The sequence below is a fragment of the Cnephaeus nilssonii genome, assembly GCF_951640355.1.
Source record: "Cnephaeus nilssonii genome assembly, chromosome: 21".
NCBI lineage: Eukaryota > Metazoa > Chordata > Mammalia > Chiroptera > Vespertilionidae > Cnephaeus > Cnephaeus nilssonii.
The window spans coordinates 34242390-34262765 of NC_137092.1; the positions used below are offsets into that span (position 1 = coordinate 34242390).

A 20376-nucleotide genomic window follows, 5' to 3' on the forward strand; every position below is an offset into this window, starting at 1 on the left:
CCCCTGTGATTTCTTACATTTTCCAATCAGAGAAAATGGGCATTTCTTGTCAACCTTAGGAGTAATTTCCATGGAGTTTGGAGTTCATAATAGCTCCTGGAATCACAAATAATCCTGCCCCCTCCTTATATATTTGGTGTTTTTCGGACCTCTTAGGTATGCAAATGTGGAGTGTTTCTTTGTGGGGGAGGTATTTTTTTTGGGGGGGGTGCCAATTTCTCCCTTAAACCACCAATCACCTAGTCAATGCTCTCGACTGTTGAACGTGCTCTGCCTTCTCACCAAGGGCCACCTCCCCAGTTCCTCCAACAGCCCCTGTTCTCCCCCCCCCCACCCCCACACACACTCCATAGCATCTGTCATCCCACAGAGAGGAGGGTTTCTGATTCCTCGTGATTCCCAGAACTGTTCCCCAGCCACCCAACGCAGCGAGCGGGTTGGCAGTGCACCCTTCCAGCCCTAATACAGGGGACATGTTCTCACCAGGAGGATCCGAGCAAATGAGCCTCTCAGCTCGAGGTTCCCCGACATCTCAGGGCACGCAGATCTGAACGAGGGGTTCAGCTTGCTGAATCATTCCACCGGGTTCTGGCCCTTCAGGAGACAGATTACTTCAGAGTATATACCTCCTCCCAGGAGCTCCTCTCTGCCTGCTGCCCTAGATTGCCCGGAGGACCCTGAGTGCCAGATCTGGAACATGCCTCCTGAAGGGAAACTGAGGCCTAGAGAGAAGCAGCCCCTGCCCTGAGTCACAGGAGAGGCTGGGCAGGAGGAGGGAGCGGGGTCAGGTGCACTGCAGAAGGTAGACAGATGCGCCTGGCTGGTGTGGCTCAGTGGTGGAGTGTCAACCTAGGAACCAAGAGGTCACCGGTTCGATGCCCAGGGTGTGGGCTCGGTCCCCAGTGGGAGGGGGGCAGAGAAACATGATGTTTCTCTCTCATTGATGTTTCTGTCTATCTGTCCCTTTCTCTTCCTCTCTCTTTAAAAAAAAAATCAACAAAAACATATTTTTTAAAAAAGGTAGACAGTTGCTGGCGTTCTGAGCTGGGAGGGTTGGAACAAAGCGCCGAGAAAGAGAAGATAGGAGTGGTGTGTGTGTGTGTGTGTGTGTGTGTGAGAGAGAGAGAGAGAGAGAGAGAGAGAGAGAGAGAGAGAGTTTGCACCCCCAGAGGGGCAGGGGTGTGTGGGAAACAACAGCTCTGGCTGACTTCAGATTGGTCATGGGATTCTGGCCGAGCTGTTTCTCCCTTCAGCTCCTCTGCTCACACTGCCCTCCCCAGAGTTATCACCGTTGCCCAGTGCCAGGACCTGGGGACTGATAGTCTTGCCCGGGGTAAAGTCCGACTGGCTGGCTCCCTCCCTGGCCCCAGTTGCCCCTTCCCACTGCTCCTCCCGGTCCATCCAGGCCCCGTAGAGAAGAGCTGGCACCCTCGCCCACGTAGCGCCGGGTGCCAGCTGAGACACTGTAGCTGGGAGATTACCGGAGCTCTTTTTAACCAGCCGGGCTCATGTGACTGGCGGGGGGCCAGGCAGACACCCGCAGCCAGCCCTCCAGGCCGGGCACACCGCGCTATTTATTTCCTGCTGGGTTCTCCGCGGGCAGGGCTGGCAGGGTGGGGCTTCCTCATTGTATTGAAGCCTCAGCTGGCGCCACTGAATTGCCCCAGCCTCAGCCTTTGCCCCTTTCCCAACCCTGGAGGCAAAAATAACTGCCCCCCGACCCCCGCATCGGGCGGGGGGGGGGGGGAGGTGTTGAATGGGGCACTTTTTTGGGTAGCAGCGGGGAATCTGCCTACAAACCTTGGCTCTGCAGCCCACCGAAGGGACGAGGGTGTTTGTTGTCTCCAGGTTGGGCCTCAGTCTCCCGCTGGCTTTTTCAGTGGGAGGAGCCCGAGGCGGGAGGCCTCGTGCGAAACGGGTGGACAGGGGCGAACGGTCACGGGCAGTGAGGACAGGGGCAATCGCCACCAACAGCCTGTGCTGCCCTCCACCCCCGGCCTTCCCCTTGGTTTTTGCGGACCCCTAGGGCACGGAGTCCATGCTCCCCACCCCCCACCCCCCAACATGCACGTGTATGCCATTGTATTTCAGTTCTTTGCCCCACTACCTTCTGGAGCGAGGACGTGTCCTGTTCATATTGGGATTGCGGGGCACAGCGCCTACAGAAGGAAGGGGAGGCCCGCAGAGCAGGGAGGGCCCTGCCGCCCCCTGGGGGAGCCTGCAGAACGCGCCGTTGGGGGCAGTTGTTCCCAGCCCTGCCCCGTTGCTAACTTAACACCCAGTGGTCTCCTCCTCCAGTCCCCTTCCACCCCACCCCCACCCCCACCCCCGGCTTTCCCAGCTGAAGCTGCACCTTTCTCCTTGGGGAACAAATAAAGAACCCGAGGGATTACTCTCTCTCTTTGAACTGCAGCTGCCTGGGGCCGGGCGGGGCTTGGAGGGCAGGAGGGGGGGGTGGGTGACCTGGCAGTTAGGAAGCAGTTGTCCCTGCAGGAAGCCCGACCACGACCACGGAAGCGCTTGGCCCGGTTCTTTCAGCAGAATTGGGGGAAGCACCTGTGTGGTTCTCCACGCCCTCCCCTTCCCCCCGGCTCCCCTCTGAGGCCCCCTGGCCCCGTCTTTCTTGCCTAAACGTCTCTCTGGCCTTTTGAAGTAGATCATGACTTTGGGTTCCAAGGAGAGGAAGGGCTGCGGAGAGGGGACTGGAACCAGGACGAGGTGGGGCAGCTGCTCAGAACCGTAGGGGAAGATCTTGGGGACGAAGCTCCAGGATCCATCCCCTGTAATCACCTGCGTCTTGGGCTCCGACCGGGTTTGGTGACGGGACAGAAATAAACGATGTTGATTTAGCAACCAGAGCAAACAGCAACCCAAGCCAGCTATTGTTGAGGGGAGAAAGGGAGAGAGCAGAGGAGGGGACCTGGTGCCCGCTGGCCTCCTCCAGGGTGATCCCGGAGGTCGCTCTGCCTGGTGGCTGATGTGGGTAGATTGATGTTTGAGGAGGGGCCGCAGAAGTCAATGCCCTGACCTGAAATCAAGTCAGAGAAACTCCAGGGGGTCCCCATCTCATCTTCCAGGTCCGACTGAGGGCAGCGGGAGCGAGGATCATAGCCATTTTTCTTTCTTTTTTTCAGCACACTCTCTTCTGAAACGATCTCCCCTTCTCACCCCACTCACTTGCAGGTTTAGACACATTTTAAAACCAAGGCTGAGTGCAGACAACTTGGCGTTTCCTCTGGACCCGCCGCCTGCCTTCTGTCAAATTCTGGGCATATGGCCTGCATGCTGTCGCTGCCACCATCCCTGGCAAACGCCACCAGAGTGCTTTTCACACCGCAATTGCTCAATAAGTCACTGTTGAAAGAACAAATGCACCAATGAAGGCCTGCAGGGACATGCCCCAGGAGGGCAGAGGTGAGCACGTGGGCCAGCGCTCCACCCTGGGAACAATGGAGAATTCTCCGCAGTGGTTCAGACTGGGCATCCTGGGCCTGCTCCTTCATCAGGAGCTGGTCAGCAGCCAGACGCACAGGCAGGGCCAGGCAGCCTCTGCAAACAAGGCCACGTTGTGCCCAGTGTCACGCTACAGAAAGGCCGCGGTCCCATCTCAGCACCGGCACGGTCTTGCTGAGTCACTTCAGGTTTCTGCCTCTGGACAGAAATTTCTTCCTGGAGGTGGAAAAGCGATGGATGGCACAGCTCCAGCCCTCATCGCCATTTCACTGCCTTTCCTAAGTTCTGGGAGTTTTTGCCCTACATGTAAAAAAAGCCACGGGCATGTCCTGGCCGGCTTGGCTCAGTGGATAGAGCGTCAGCCTGCGGACTGAAGGGTCCCAGGTTCAATTCCAGTCAAGGGCACATGCCCGGGTTGTGGGCTCCATCCCCAGTGGGGCGCGTGCAGGAGGCAGCCGAACAATGATTCTCTCTCATCATCGATGTTTCTATCTCTCTCTCCTCTCCCTCCCTTCCTTTCTGAAATCAATAAAAAACTATACATATAACTGAGTGGCCAGATTATTATGATCTCTGAATAAATAATAATCTGGCCACTCAGTGCATATCCTATATAATAAAAGGCTAATATGCAAATTGTCCCCTTGACCAGGAGTTCGACCAACAGGCAGGCCGGCCAACCGCCCATGTCCCCTCCCCCTGGCCAGGCTGGCCGGACCCCACCCATGCACGAATTCATGCACTGGGCCTCTAATACACACACACACACACACACACACACACACTGAGTGGCCAGATTATTAAGCGTTCAGAGATCATAATAATCTGGCCACTCAGTGCATATCCTATATAATAAAAGGCTAATATGCAAATTGTCCCCTTGACCAGGAGTTCGACCAACAGGCAGGCCGGCCAACCGCCCATGTCCCCTCTCCCTGGCCAGGCTGGCCGGACCCCACCCATGCACGAATTCATGCACCGGGCCTCTAATACACACACACACACACACACACACACACACACACACACACACACACACTCTGAGTGGCCAGATTATTATGCGTTCAGAGATCATAATAATCTGGCCACTCAGTGCATATATATGCATGCCACGGGCGTGTCCTGGCTTGGGGTGCACTCGGCCATGGGGAAATTTAAACAGCTTTGCTGAAGGCTGGTGCTCTTGTACGTTCGTTCCCCTAGCCCGCAGCTTCTCTAGCAGCTGGTCTCGAACACGCAGCTGCTTCATGAACACCCGGAGGCCCTTCTCTCGCTTTAGGCCAGGCCGCCATGGGCAGCCACAGGCCGTAGAAAGCCTGTTGGGAACAGAAAGCAGTCCTTGGGTCAGTGCCCGCTTAGCTCCAGTGGCCAGGGCACTGATGGCCCCGGGCCAGATCCGAAGCCGCGAGGAGGGAAGTTGCCCCTAAGAATATGTTTCCCTTTCCTTCTTTTGCTTGGTTCCCTCTCGTTTTAAATTATCCCCCGGACCAAGGCCTGGGCCTAAGAAGCAGCACAACTTCCCAAAGGGGCCGAGTGCCAGGCCGCATCCTGGAGCTAACCTTGGGCCCAGCGCATGGAACAGTGGGCACGGCCCATGGGAGCTGACGGTCAGGCTCCCAGGACGAGGGCTAGCCCTGAGCACCCCTCTCCCACCTCGTGTCTCCCAGCTCCCTCTTCACACCAGTGCGGGGCTTAAGCCGAAGCTCCGGGAACCGAGAGGACGTCACAGGCGGAATCTCTGCAAGGCTGTTTCTCAGCCTGCTCCTTCTTCCGTCCCAGGGTTTGCTTTCTCAAGCGTTTTCTTCCTCTATTGCTGCCAGCGATTGAGAGGCTGTACCTGCAGCACAGCGGAGCCCATGCTCCCTGGTGGGTGGCACCCCCCCCCCAGCCCCCCACCTTTCCCCACACACACACTGGGGACAGTGCAGGGCACAGCACGCAGGGCTGGGCTGGGGCAAGCTCCCAGCTTTGGTTTTGAAGCAAGCATGAGATGCTGAAAAATGCTCAGAGCATGTCATCCTTACTTTTTAAAAAACAAACACCCCAAAATAAAAAACAACACTGAGTCATCCACACCGACAAGTGCTTTCCAGGGGAAGTGTGTCAGCAGATTCCCACGAACTGTGAGAGAATCCCACGGCACCAAGATGACCCCACCTCATGCTCTGGGGCTGACATCCTGAGCTGAAATAGCCACAGGGCACCATCTGGCCCGCCTTGGGGCGGGCGCTTTCTTTTCAGTTATTTGTGTGGTGGCGGAAGGTGAGACTTTCTAGTCCACAGTCAGCCAGTTCTCCTGTTATAGGAAAATCAAGGGAGTCGAGGCTCCACGGGTGCTTGGCGAGCTATATTAAGAACCATAGCCTCTCCTTCAAAGTCTAGACAGTGTATTTGTAGCTCTGGCTTATCTCAGGGGTTACGGATTCAGGCACCCGAGAGCTTTCAGTCCTTACATGGACGGATTCGCTGTGACTCTGAAAAAGGTCCCCCTGAAATTAGCAGGCACACTTTGACAGACACTGGGAGAGGGTTACCCCTAATTGGGTTGAAGGCCAGGTTGGGAAGCAAATTCTCTTAAAATCTTGCGCTTTAGGAAGTACAGGTTGAAGATGGAAGTGGTACATGTTGGAAAGAGGATATTCAAAATGTTATTTAAAACGGAGAGCCTGCCCTGGCTGGATGGCTTGGTTGGTTGGAGCATCGTCCCATACACCAAAATGTTGTGGGTTCGACTCTCTGGTCAGGGTACATACCGGGTGCCCTGGTGGGTTCGATCCCTGGTCGGGGTGCATATGGGAGGCAACCGATCAATGTCTCTCTCTCACATCGATGTTTATCTCTCTCCCTTCCTGTTTCTCTAAAATCAATAAAAACATATTGTTGGGTGAAGATTAAAAATATACAAAATTAAAATGTTAAGAAGTGGGAGGCTGATCCCTGGCACAGGACAATTCTTCCTTGATCTGCCATTCCCTGTCCATATGATGGGTGTCTGCAGTTGCTCTGTGGATAGTAAGTTCTAGCACGTGAGAGTGGCCCCTCTGGCGAGCCTGAATAGACGGGGAAAACATGTTCTGGCAAGTCCACCTGGTTCGAAGGACAAGAGCTTATCCTCAGTTCGCAGGGGAGACCAGACATCCCGGCACAGTCTGGAACAATCACTGTCACCTTTCCAACTTCCGTGTTGATGACATCAAATGACAGATGCCAGAGAAATAATTAAAAATAAACGAGAGTTTCCCATGATTCACTCAAGTGGTAGGAGTATTCTGTTAGTCAGAAAAGCTCAGAACCATTTATTAGCTGCTACCTGAAGTTTAGCATTTGACTTCATTACGCCTCGCTCGGAATTAAGCAAAAGAAAAAAGTGTTCCAACACGACCAGCTGCTCCAGATCCCAACTGCTTCACAGTTGACATTTTTATTTAATCTTTTGTTTTGTTCTGTGTATTTTTATGATCCTACAATAAGCTCCATTCTTAACAGATTAAATGTTATGAAAAGTAAAATATGACATTGGCCAGCTCACCTCTCTGTCCCAAGCCCTCTGAAAACACCTAAAATCCTCCTACGCTAGTCATGTCACTTCCTCTGGGAGGAGCACCCAGCTGGATTTTCTCCTCTTCCACGCAGCCCCTATGGGATGGAAGCAGACCTTTATGTCAGCCAGGTTCCGGTTGCATTTTTCTTTTCATTATTATCAAGGTGTCAAATACTGGACCAGAAGAAGGTGGTCTCAGAGAACCTTCATCCAATTATCCTTTCTCAAAAAGAGATCGGAGAGTAACTGTATGGATCAATTTAAAAGAAGGCCATCATCTGCCCATGATCAGAAGCACCACAACCGGTTAACTCAGAGCAGCGATTTTCAACCTTTTTCATCTCATGGCATATAAATTACTAAAATTCGGTGGCGCATCAAAACATACGTTGTTGGTGTTTTGTTTTTTTTTTGCTGATCTGACAAAAAAATAAAAGGTGTAATTTTGATTCATTCACACTAGACGGCTATTGTGTTGGCTGTTGTCATTTTTTAATTTGACACTCTAAGGGAAAAGAAGTCAGTGCCCCTGACTAAATAGTCAGGTATTGCATGTTTTCAAAATTCTTGGGGCACACCAGGGTGCCTGCCACGGCACAGGGGTTGGGAATCGCTGACTCGGAGCATCATGAAGTCATGGGCCTGCCCATCTGATGCTCACATTCTAATAGGAGGAGGAATCGTGATCACACACGACAAACAGCTCAGTCACTGGAGGGCAAAAGGTGGGACGGAGTCAATAAGATGAGCAGGCATTAGGGACATCAGCCAATTCCCCACGTTAAGAGACAAAAATAGTTTCAGGAATGAAGTAAAACAAAAATTTCTCTCTCCAAATCTGTGTCAGTGGGAATTTGGAAACTCAGTTGATTTTTGTCAATTTCAAAATCAGTAAAAGAAGCTGGTTTATTGAAATGACCTGAAGAACAAAAAATGGCGAAAGAACCCAGTACCTGTATGACAGAGTTTGAATCTCTGCGTAAACTCTTGGTCTGATTGGGTTACACACTGCTACGGCTGGGAAGAGAGCCAAGCAAAAATGGAAGCGGCTGAGAAAAGGGGGCACAGGGTGACAGCCTCTATAAACCACAGCTTGTCCCCAAACTTGAAACCCACTCACAAACCTCCCCAAATGCATCTGCACAACCACTGCCCTGCGTGAAAGCAGCCCACTCTCCCCAAACGCGAATCAGGCCGCAGAGACCTGCCAACTGGGATGACTCTGCCCTGCGTCACTCCCCCGCTTGCCAAATTTAGGCAAACACATCATCCGCCTTTTTATTTGACAATCTAAGGGAAGAGAGGTCAGTGCCTCTGACTGCATAGTCAGATATTGCATGTTTTCAAAATTCTTGGGGCTTTCTAGAATTTGTCTAGTCACGGGTTGTCTCTATCCTGTCACTCGACCCCATTTCAATAACCTCCCAGTCCATTCCACACACAGAACCAGACCACGTGCCAACCTCAGCCACAGGCTCGCTTCTCTCCCAAGTCGCACACAGTGCTGACCGACCAAGGAGACTGCTCACTAAAAACACAAACATGGAGATCACGTGCTCTCCGGTGGCCATCAGGTGTTTAGGACAGAGTTCTTTGAACAGTTTTCTTAAAAGAGCAAGTCTTCCACACTGATAACAACTGGCAAAACCACCTCCACATATGCTCTGCCCAGATAACACAGGAGATTTTACCCAGCTTCTCCTTACATTTGGAGAATTCAGCAGGAGTTAGAGGGACCTAGGGGAGGTCTATATTCCATTGCCTTTTGTAAACCAGGAGCAAAGGAATTTGTGAAGGTTGCAAGTCACCCAGAGTACCAGGACATCCCACTTTTAGAGGCTGAGCCTCAGTCTGAACTCTTCCCTGCCAGGGGGTTGAGGCCCTGCTCTGGTCATTTGCTTACTGTTTTCATAGCCTGTGCTGTGGCAATCAGGAATACTTTTTTGGATAAGGCAAAAGTTCCTTCAACAATATGCCTTTTTTTCTTCCTTTCCTTCTATATATTTGATTGATTCTTAGGGAGGAACATCGATTTGTTGTTCCACTTATTTATGCATTCATTGGTTGCTTCTTGCATGTGCCCTGACCAGGAAGTGAACCTGCAAGCTTGGTGTATCAGGACAACGCTCTAACCAAGGAGCTGCCTGCCAGGGTGACATTTTTCTCCGTTTTGTTACTGAGTTGTCCAACGAAAGGAGCCTCCTGCTCTTAGGGAGTCTGCAGACTAAATCCTAGAATGAAAAAGGAACTGGCTCCTCCTGAGAGCGGAGCTGCAGGAAGCAACGGTGTCCTCCAGGGCACACACTTGCTTCGGAGGAAGCTGGGAGCAGCGGAAGGGCAGGGAGGAAAGTAGAACGAGCAGCAGGGTTACCGGGTTACTGACTCTTCTCCATCCTTCTTAGTAAGACATTTCGTTAGCAATTAGTTTATTACTAGTCCTCACTGTTTAAATCTTAGGAAAAAGGATGTTGAAGAGAAAGGAAATGGATTATTACGTTACTGATTTTCTTCTTATAACTGAAGCTCATTCCGAATCTAGGGACTAGTCTGCGGTTTAAATGGCAAGTGGAACAATTGTGGCAAGTGGCTGGGAAAAGAGGAAAGAAAGCAACAAAACCCAAGTTAGGTTTACCTGAAAGGGACCACGTTTGTAAGGGAGAGTTCGTGAAAACGCAGCAAGTAGGCTGGTCCTGGGCTCCAGGAAATGAGGGAACTGCAGATTGCTCGCCGACTCCACCTTAGCATCGGGGTCACTTGGAGCAAAGCAGCTGCATCCTCTTCCTTAGGGACCAGGGGGAGGAGGCATCGGACTCGCTTTAACGCCAGTATTCGGTAAAGGGTAAGCTGTCTGCAAAATGCTTTGAGTGCCCAGGAAACAAATCAGAGGCAAAAAGAAAAAAAATAAGTAAGTAATAACAACACACAAAATAAAGCTCTGGTCGGTACGGCTGTGGTTAGAGCATCAGACCATGAACTGAAAAGTTGCGGGTTCAAACCCCAGTCAAGAAACCAATGTACCTGAGTTGCAGGTTTGATTCCCAGCCCCAACAGGGGCGTGTGAGGAAGGCAACTACTCAATGTGTCTCTCTCACATCAATGTTTCTCTCACTCTGTCTTTCCGCCTCCCTCCCACTCTCTCTAAAAAAAAAAAAAAAAATCAATGGAAAAAATACCCTCGGGTGAGGATAAATAAATAAGCTGCACATCACAAAATCGAAATGAGTCATTGAGAAGCAGAAACACCAGTTCCCCAGGTAACCAACAGCTACTGGGAGCTTCCTTGACCCTGTCCTTTGCTGTGAACCCTTCCACCTAGAATGACCCCAGAATGGCCTGCTGGGGCAAGAGTTCTAGCTTTGGCTCTCATCCATAACTGTGGCCATGTCCCAAGTTACCCTTCTGGAACAGATGCGGAGGGAGACTACCAGAGGAATGGTCAGAATAGACTTTTTGGGATACCTTCTATCTTGAGAGAAAAGATTAAAACCACTATAACACACAGCTTGATGTACATCTGACAATAATAACAAAGACGCATTGACCTATAAAAAGTCATTTAATGTATATTCCAGGATGGCCAATACAAGCTGGTTAGGTAATTAGCCCTTGAAGAGTTCTTTTTACATTTATATAAAAATGTTTTGCCTTGTTAAAAAAAAAGAAATCTAGTCTAAGAAAAACATATCCACCAATGGCTTGTATTTTTTTCCCCATTTTTTAGGTTTGCAAGATAGTTAAAAATACATACATGTGCGTCTCTGAGCATATCACTGTCCATTAGCTAATCAGTTTTGGCAACACACTGCACAGAGGTATACCACCATTGGTTTCTGACATTAAGTTAGCTTTAAGCTTATTGGCGATGCCAACAACTGGAGGCAGCTTGGAACCCAGTCCCTGGAAAGCATTTGCGGAATTTACGACCCGTTTCCCTGACACCTTCTCAACGGTGAGAGGCTTGGGTACAGACTTGCTGATCCAAGGGTGTCTTAATGCTTGAGCTGGGGTCAGGCGGGCAGTGGGGTCCCAGTGAAGACACCTTTTCAAAAACTCTATAAACAAGTAGTCATCACACCCTTTCAGAGCTGTCACCCAGTCTTTGCTGCCTGGGGGACCCCGCTTTTTACCCCTACGTGAGCGACCCCCCACAAGCACAACCCTCCCATCAGCCTGAGTAGTCACAGAGCAGTAGCGAGGTAGGCCCTTGGAGTTAATAAAGTACTTGGCACGTTTGGACTGCTCCAGAAGTTTGGGTGGTGGCATCCCTAGAAGCTCCATCATACAAGCCAACTGATCTCCTTCATCCTCCCCCGGGAAGAGGGGCTGTCCTGTTAAAAGTTCTGCAAGGATGCAGCCAAAACTCCACATGTCGATAGGCGTGCTGTAGCGGCCTCCTAAGATGATCTCCGGAGCTCTGTAGAAGCGGGACTGGATGTACGTGTAAAGCTTCTGGTACTCGAAACAGCTGGACCCAAAGTCAATGACCTTGGTCGCACTGCGCCCATGGTGTTTCAGGAGAATGTTTTCTGGCTTCAGGTCACAGTGAATGATCTTATTTTTGTGGAGAGCATCCAAGGATTGCAAAATGGATTGAGCAAACTTTCGTACTAGCTGGACGCTGAAACCCTGAAACTTGTTTTTTTTAATGAGCTCATACAGGTCTATGCTCAGCAGTTCGAAGGCCATGCAAACGTGGTTCCGGAATGTGAAGCTCTCCAGCATGTGGATAACATTCATGCTGCCCGTTTTATCCTGCTTCCTGAGATGCTCCAGAATCCGGATCTCCTCGGCGGCTTGACGATGGAAACGCTTCTCGTTGCGCACCATCTTTAGGGCCACGTACTGTCGAAGTTTGTGATCATAGACCCGGGCGACCTGTCCAAAACTCCCCTTGCCAATGATTTTCAGCACCTCGTATCGGTAAGCTAGATGGTCTCGAGGTACGTGAATATAGGCCCCTTCTGCATCATCATACCCCCCATTATTGGGACCGCCAAGGACTCCATGTCTTTTTTTGGCATTTGGACCCACAAAGTAAATTTCTGGATAATTGAGGATTTCCAGCTTCTCGTAACCTGTGAGCAGGTGCTTGTATTGCTTCAGTGCCTGCTCTGGGGTCAGAGGCACCACTCTGGAAGCTTTGGGCGAATTGCCGGATTTTACCGTATTCAGGCTATCTGAACTTTTACCCTGAGAGACAGGAGAACACTTTTCCGAGTTGTGAATGCCATCTGACTGGAAAGTGTCAGCTCTTCGGTTGCCAAATTCTTGAAACAGCTCTTCTACCTTCATTTCACCTCCATTCAGAAAGCGCTGGGTATTATCTCTTGTTAACTGCTCAGTGGTGATCTATGGAGAAGGAAAATGAATATAATGTGAGAGCCACACAAAAACAGCGGAAGGATGAAAGAATCCTCCCGGGCACAACAACAGAACATATCCAGTCGTTTAAGTAAAAGGACCCAAAAGTGAGATGAGAAAAGCAGGAGTCTCTAGAAACTGTTATGTTAATCTTCAGACCCCCTGAGTATTCTAGCCACCCATAGTGCCTATATGTGCCTTGTTCTGTTCAAGACAAGGTCTTCTTACCATACCCCAAGCATTCTAGTTCCTTCTAATAGGTATGTCTTTCTACTGAGGGTCCTTTCATCCTAATCACTCAAATCCTACAGTCTTTCAAGCCCAATTCAAGTCCTCTCTCTTCCACTTAGAATTATTCCAAGCACATACTAAATAACCTTACAGCTTTTCTAGTCTGTACCACAAAAGCTGGCCACTTGATTTTTATACACACACAGTCTTATATTATTTTACTAATGGTTTCAAGTACCTTCCCAACTCTTAAAGGCATATAAGCAGGATCAAAACAATGTACATTCAAGTGTTCTGTAAATATTAAAGAATAGAGGCAGGATTTGAACCCAGGTCTTCTGACTATCTGCAGTGCCCTTCCCATTAACATATCTTGGCACCAGGTTCTCCTACTGCCTGTTCTACTGCTCTCCAGTAGGGCCGAATGCTGACCATGTTCTGGAACCAACCAAGGCCGCATCATCTACTCTCAGGCCCCTAAGTAAGTTATTGCAGCCTTCTAGCCCAGCTCATTGAATCACAGAAGTTCTAAGCCAAAGAGAACTCTTGAGACCATCCAGGCCAATTCTTTATGTACCTGAGTACGAGAAACCAACGCCCCATGCTTCTTTTCACACTCTCCTGAAGAGATAAAGGGTCTCTCTCTTTCTCTCTCTCTCATATACACATACACCTACACTTCCTCAGCATGAGCCTCGCTGATGAAGACATATTACTACCCTTTTCACGTGATTTTGCTTAACCTTTGCCTTCAAAAACAGTAACCCACAAAAGAAAGCTCTACTTACTCCTCTGAAATGAGACAAGATTCTTTGAAATTAGATGGAAGTAAAGAAAAGCAAAAAATCCAAACACTAAAAAAACAAACAAAAAAAACCTGAAAAATGTAAAAAGGTGCTAGAAGAAGAAAATAAAAGTTAACTCTGTCGCTAAAAAAGTAATGGGACACTTTAAAGGACATCTGTTTTTCTTAATAAACCCTGAAGAGCTGTGCTCCCGATCGTTTGATAATTTCTGACAGCCTCTATGATCAAGGATAGGTAATTCCAGGGGAGCTCTTAACTACAGCCACAATCCCTAAAAAATGTTAAAATTTAAAGGTAATGACATAACATGGCCACGCCTTTAAAAAATAGAACTTTAATATAAACTAAAGAAACAACACCTGGCTTATTCCCTTAAATAAATAAAATATAAAAGATGAAAATATAAACAACAAAAAAAGGATGATAGTATTTAAGTGTTGACATACTCTTTTAAAGACAGCTCCCAATCTAAGTTATAAAAGCAAAATATTGGTTCTTGCCTCCTCCTTTTAGGTCATTGAATCAACTGAAACATTTACAGAGTACCACAGTTAAGAAATGAGGTATTATTATACAATCTTACACAAAAGCAGCCTGAACAACTACAGCCACACTTTGGCATTTACTTTTGAAGTAAGGAGGCGAGATTTGGACCAGGAAAAATCGCCCTTATACCTAAATAGATAACTATCACTGGTCAAAAAACTAAAATAGGCCTGCAGACAGAACCTAAATACCTTGCTAAGATAGAAAATATAAAGCAAGGTTTTTCTCGTCAGTAATTAAGTCAAATAACTATTCCTGTTTTTAAGGATGAAAAATAGAAAAGGGTCCGATCTCTCCATCCGACACATTCACATGAACATTTATTGTTCACTATTACAAATGCTACGAAAAAACAGGCATTCTCAAGGAACAACCATTTATTAGGAGAGACTTCCGTTGAACTAGGGAATTATAAATGTTTGGTTTTAGGTAGATTTACATAACAAAATGAACATCTGCATACAGCTCAGCCAGTTTTCTTTAAAATTTTTACTCTCTAACTTAAATATATCTGGCCGAAACCGGTTTGGCTCAGTGGATAGAGCGTCGGCCTGCGGACTGAAAGGTCCCAGGTTCGATTCCGGTCAAGGGCATGTATCTTGGTTGCGGGCACGTCCCCAGTGGGGTGTGTGCAGGAGGCAGCTGATCGATGTTTCTCTCTCATTGATGTTTCTAGCTCTCTATCCCTCTACCTTCCTCTCTGTAAAAAATCAATAAAATATATTTAAAAAAAAATATATATATATATATGAATATTTACCGCTAGTCTTGGGGACCCACTCTGAAGCAATGTGAAGTCAGAAGGCTTGCGTTGGGGTCCTGTCTACACTGCTTAAAAGCTGTAAGTCCCCGGGCAGGTTGCTTAACCTTTAGCCGTTTCTTAGCCTCTTATCTGTAGAATGTGGACAGAATACCTGACGTTGGTGTGACTCAAATGATGATGGTGATACTATATGTGAAAGACTCTCACAAACTAGAAAACATTTAAAAAATACTGGAAAGAAATAATTCTCAATACATAAGATTTAAACTCCTAAACACTCTCCCTTGCCCCTTTCCGTTTAATCTCTTCTCTCTGGGGGTGGCCTTCTTCCATATTTCCAGTCTCCCTCCACTAGACGTCTGCACTAACATGCCTCCTGCTCCATCAAGCCCCAACAGGCCTTCCCGTAGGATGCACAGAATCACCTCACCCACTGTCTCCCCCACATAAAACTTGCTTTCAACTTGCTATACAATTTAATGTGTTACCTCTCCAGAGATATTTGAACTTTAACGGAGGATCAATGCCTTAACTCAAAGGGATGCCTCTCTAGGAACTGCAGCCGTCAATGACCTGCTGGTAGGAAAGGGATTTGTGGTCCAGGGCCCATCCCTGGGCATCTCACCTACTCTGCCTACATGTAAGGCTGCGCTGGCTCTGGAGGTCTTCGTCTCTGTTTGCGATAAAAAGAGGGTCTCAGGTTCAGAACACGAATAAGAACAGATATATAACAGAAAGTTAATTTCCACAGAATTATTACAATCAGATTTAAAAAGGTCATTTTGATTTTCTGACTCGTGGTTTTTCCTAATATGGAGCCTAAATCTCTCCCCCTCAAAATTAAGTCTTGTTGTGCCCTCTAGAACTACATAGAAGTATCCAAATTTCATGTAAATGCTCTCAGATACCTACAAGGGGCTGCCCTGCCCCCACCAGGTTTTTCTATGACATTAGAATGTCATACCTCCCATGGCTGTGTCAGGTTCCCTTACTATCCTATTCACGTTCTCAATACAGGCTGCACTTTGTCTGTCTCTCTTCAAGTGCAGCTCCCAGGACAGAACACGATGCTTCAGGTGTAGTTCACCATGGATTACCAAGGTTCCCATCTCCAGTGAACCTGAAGAATTCCAGGAAGGAATTTTTCCATACAGGGAGGGGTTTTCTCCTGAGCTTTCTTTCTTTTCCTGTAAATATCTCAAATACGGCCTGAATCAATTATGTATCAAGTCTGCTGTGCTATAAATAAAATCTCCCTTCCACTGTTCTAGGAGACTCCAGAGTTTTCACACGTATTACAGTGTAATAGTTTTAAACTACTTTATATCCCCATTCTTGGGTTTATAATCACAATAAACAAGTAATGTACATGATCAACTATCTTGAATATCTTAACTATGTAATTGTATCCAGAGAAAGAGATAATGCCAGATGAATTATGTTTTATTTAAGAATGCTTCATATATACTATTAATGTGGAGGTCTCTTGACATTTCAAATAGAATCTTATACTGTGTTAATCAAGTCTTAAAGATCTTGTTAAGAAATTCAGAAAAAAATTAGCCTTCTCACCCAGATAGAAAACACTACCGTCCCTAAGTTCTTGACCTAAAATCTCTGCAACACAACACTTAACCCAATAAAAGCCCATGAGCAGGTAATGTGTAGTTTACAATGAGAATGCAAGAGCATCTTGGATAAAGAACAATGCTAAGACTTTGTGAAAACAGTAATAGGGTGTCGAGACAGATTCATGGCATCATGAACTATAAGTGTAACCAAGAAGTCAAAAAGCATTTTCCCGCAAAATTTGCAAAGACATTGGGTTAGAATCTAAAATCTCGTGTTTCCCAAAAATTGTTACTCTAAATACCATATAGTGTGAAATTAATTTTGGTCCTGACACATACAATGTAACTTACCTACTGGGAGATGATTAGCATCAGCCAACTCTGAATTAAAGTTACAATGAACTTTAAGTCACATGGTAACGCGCCAGCCTCCTATAGAACGGTGCTAATGGGCAGCAAGTCATCAAGAAATTGGAGGGTCAACACAAGGACTTCTCAGAGGTTTTTACATATTAAAGAAATAAACTTACAGAGAATGGAAAGGAACCTTACTTCACTCCACAGAGAGTTCAAAAATAGGGTGACCAGCCCTCCAAATATATTTAGCCCATACTTTGTATTATTATTAGCTTTGAAAGTAGTGAAAAGGTTGATTAGCAAAAGCTGACAAAAAAATTGGGAAGGACTATGAAAAATACAAGTAATTTTTTTCATATAGAAACAATTTTAGGTCTTCAACACAGAAATATGAAGGAGAAATATTACAAATTAGTCTCTTCAATTATTCAATTTGTTCATTAGATGCAGCAAATTTTAAAGTGACAGGATAGCTTCTCCCTATCATGGAACTTGTCCAAACCCTGGTCTCCTTGCTACACTGAGGGAATATGAATCATTTTTTTTTATTATCTTAAGTAAAATAGTGTCCAAAGCTAAATTTCTGCAGTCTCCAAAATAATTAAATGCCTCAAAAACCAAACTGTGCTGTTATGTTTTATTTATGAGCTATAAAATGGGTGTTTTCAAACTGATGGTTGCCAGAGGGGTAGAAAAGGGGAAGGAAATTAAGACGCACAAACTTCCAATTATAAAACAAGTCATGCGATGAAAAGTACAGCATGGGGAATAGAGTCAATATCATAAAAATGCATAGTGCCAGGTGGATACTAGACTTTTATCACTTTGTAAGTTATACAAATGTGTATAAGTATATAAACTATAATTAAGAATAAATTTTAAAAAGAAAATGTAAAACTAAAAAAAAATGGTTCTCTTTAGCATACTAATAAGCTAAAACTACATTTCTATAATTGTAGAGGAAAAACCTGTAGATCTACGAATTCAGGGATATTTTCTATTCCTTGTTTTTGTTAAATGGAGCCTTTGAATACAGCGTATATCATGTCATAACAAAATAAACACCCCCTAGATAAAAGCAGCATATTATTTTCTTCCTAAGGCCATGTATTTATCCCAGTGATTAAAAGGAATTGGTGAATAACAGAAGTTATTTTTTTAAAATATATTTTTAGTGATTTTAGAGAGGAAGGGAGAGGGAGAGGTAGATAGAAACATCAATGATGAGAGAGAATCGTTGATTGGCTGCCTTCTGCATGCCCCCTACTGGGAATCGAGCCTGCAACCCGGCATGTGCCCTTGGCTGGAATCGAACCCGGGACCCCTCAGTCCTGAGGCCGATGCTCTATCCACTGAGCCAAACCGGCCAGGGCTAACAGAAGTTTTTATTCCAATGTCAAGAAAGCCAAAAGGAAACAAAGTCTGGGTTGCCAGTGAGATAGATGTAACTGTACCTTGGGCATTAAGTAGCACTTCCTCCTTTCCAAGACAATTACAGCACAAAGAATGACTTCATGTACTTACATTTAGTCTTCTAGGCAGAGATGGCTCAGAAGGATTGCAGAGAACATTTGAACAGGGTGGGCATTTGGTTTCATCTATCATCATGAAGGTATCATAGACACCATCCCCCAATCTAGTTGAAAGAATTGCAGATAAGATCTGTTAGTAACTGAAGTACACACATTTCTATTTCCAAAACATCCTGTGTCTTAACTCTTCAGATCTGCCACAAGAATAATGAATACAAATAAATGTCTACACTGCACTGGGGTGTTTGGCAGAGGAAGAAAGGAAACCTAAATTTTAAAAGTATAGATAGCATTTCTAGGTTTGTATTTTGAAATAGTTAAAACAAGTCTTACTTTCTGGATGTTGTTAAAAAGAGGAGATATCAGAAAGATTTCATTTAACTTACTACCTAGTTAAATTCTGAAGCCTAAAAACTAACCAGAACATAAGAAGAAAAAAAAAGACAAAAGTTAATTTCCAAGACTCTCAGCTCTACCACTGGCTGCACTGAATCCCTCATGATCCCGTTTTCCACATGCCACAATGGGGAGAATAATTCCAGTCTACACCTTCTGGGTCTTACAGGCAAGAAATAAAAGGCCTTCTTAGGGCTTTTTTTTTTTTTTTTTTTAAAGTACCTATTTAGCATCTAACCTAACTTGTAGAAAAATACAGCAAAAACTACAGCAAATACTAAGAAATCCTCTAAATTACAAAAGTACTAAATTTCACTTCTTTTTATCCACTCCATTTTCTGGTGGATGGTGGAAGCTAAATGCTACATGATTAAGGATCGTCTCTCTCTTTTTTAACACTGTGCCTACACCATGGTAAGGAAACACAAAAGATGAAGAGGATTTCTTTAATCCACAAGATGGCCCTGAATAATGTACTTCATCTGCCACCAAGAACGTGGATTTCTCAGTTACACACGCCAGCATGTCATTATATCATTTTTATATGATACACAACGATGATGACCGGGATGCAGGGAAAAGGCTTTTTTTTTTTTCTTAAATCTTTAAAATATGCTAGAATATTTCAGTGGCCTTTAGAAACTGTTTTGTAAAATTCGTGCTAGGGTTTTCTTAATTGGTCTTGTAAGAATATACACAGTAAAAAAAAAAAATAAAACAGAAAACACTACAAATATTTTTGAAATGTTCTTTTCAAAACATGCTCGCCTTCTGGACAGAATCATTTGTATCTTTAACGAAAACTGCTTCAATCGACAAAACCCAAAAATTCTGGATGTGACTCAGTCTTGCCAACAGTATGAATAAAACCAACAAAACGGGACAGACGTGCAGGTTGAAAAAGAAAAAGATACAGAAGATCTGCAGATTTCTCATAAATCCCCAGAGGGAATTACCCAAAGGAAGTCTCCAAGCAAAGGAAGCGAGGAGGGGGCCCTTCTCCCCACTTAGGGGTAAAATACAATGCAAGGAGGAGAATCTCTCAAAATAGGATCCCCTGAAGTTCCGTCAGCAGAGCCCCTCCCCTGCAGATCCAAAGCCAGCCGCACCCCTCCCCTCAAAGCCCCCCGAGTTCAGCCCTTGGTTATCTGCTCTGAGCAACAGGGCTTCTCTGAAAGCGATTGCTCCCTGTCTCCCCCAGTTTGCTGAAAAGTCCCAGCTTCTCAGAGTTCCTTACCATATACTCCCCCCCACCCCCACCCCACCCCCGATCTAGGGCTTCAGAGACAATCCCGAGGGTGGGAATTCCTCTTGCCCTAAATCCGCCCCAGCTCCCTCCCCGGCTCTCGGTGGGCTGGGGGGAGGGGAGCTGAAGAGGAAGAGGGGGGGGCCGGCTCCTGGGAGTGGGTCAGATCCCTTCCTTCGTCCCTCCCGCTGGGGTCCAGGCCTTCCCCGCCCCCCGGCCTCGCCAGCCAGCGCCAGCCGCTCGATCGGGCGCCCCCAGCCCGTTACCCAGCGGCGCCGTTACCTCCGCTGCTGGGGCGGGAGTCCGGCTCCAGGCGGCCCCGCATCCTTCCGCCCGGGCCCGCGAGCCGAGCCTCCCATCGGCTAGCTCGGGACCCCCGGGGGGAGGGGCGGCGGTTGGAGGGCCCGACGGGCAGCGTCCACCTGCGCTGGGGCCGCCGCCTCCCGGGCCACGATGCCTCCCCGGGGACTCTCGTGCAGACACTGCAGCTCCACGCGCCTCCGCTCGCGACTGGCGGGGCAGGGAGGGAGGCGAGGACAGGCAGACGGGCGGGCGGGGGGGAGGAGCAGTGTG

General features: G+C 47.0%; 1 protein-coding gene across 2 annotated transcripts; it reads right to left on the reverse strand.

Moving 5' to 3' along the window:
• Positions 1-10531: 10531 nt before the first annotated feature.
• On the reverse strand, positions 10532-20339 carry DYRK3 (dual specificity tyrosine phosphorylation regulated kinase 3). 2 transcript variants are annotated; one of them, XM_079761034.1, is made up of 3 exons: positions 20086-20339; positions 18154-18265; positions 10532-12343 (listed from the first exon to the last, which is right to left on the reverse strand). In XM_079761034.1, the coding sequence occupies exons 1-3, from the start codon at positions 20160-20162 to the stop codon at positions 10772-10774; spliced, it is 1761 nt and encodes a 586-aa protein (XP_079617160.1). In that variant the 5' UTR covers positions 20163-20339; the 3' UTR covers positions 10532-10771. The 2 variants fall into 2 exon arrangements, with proteins under 2 accessions (XP_079617160.1, XP_079617161.1); XM_079761035.1 differs by lacking the exon at positions 20086-20339 and adding an exon at positions 15327-15374 and having other exon boundaries at positions 18154-18267.
• Positions 20340-20376: the final 37 nt, after the last annotated feature.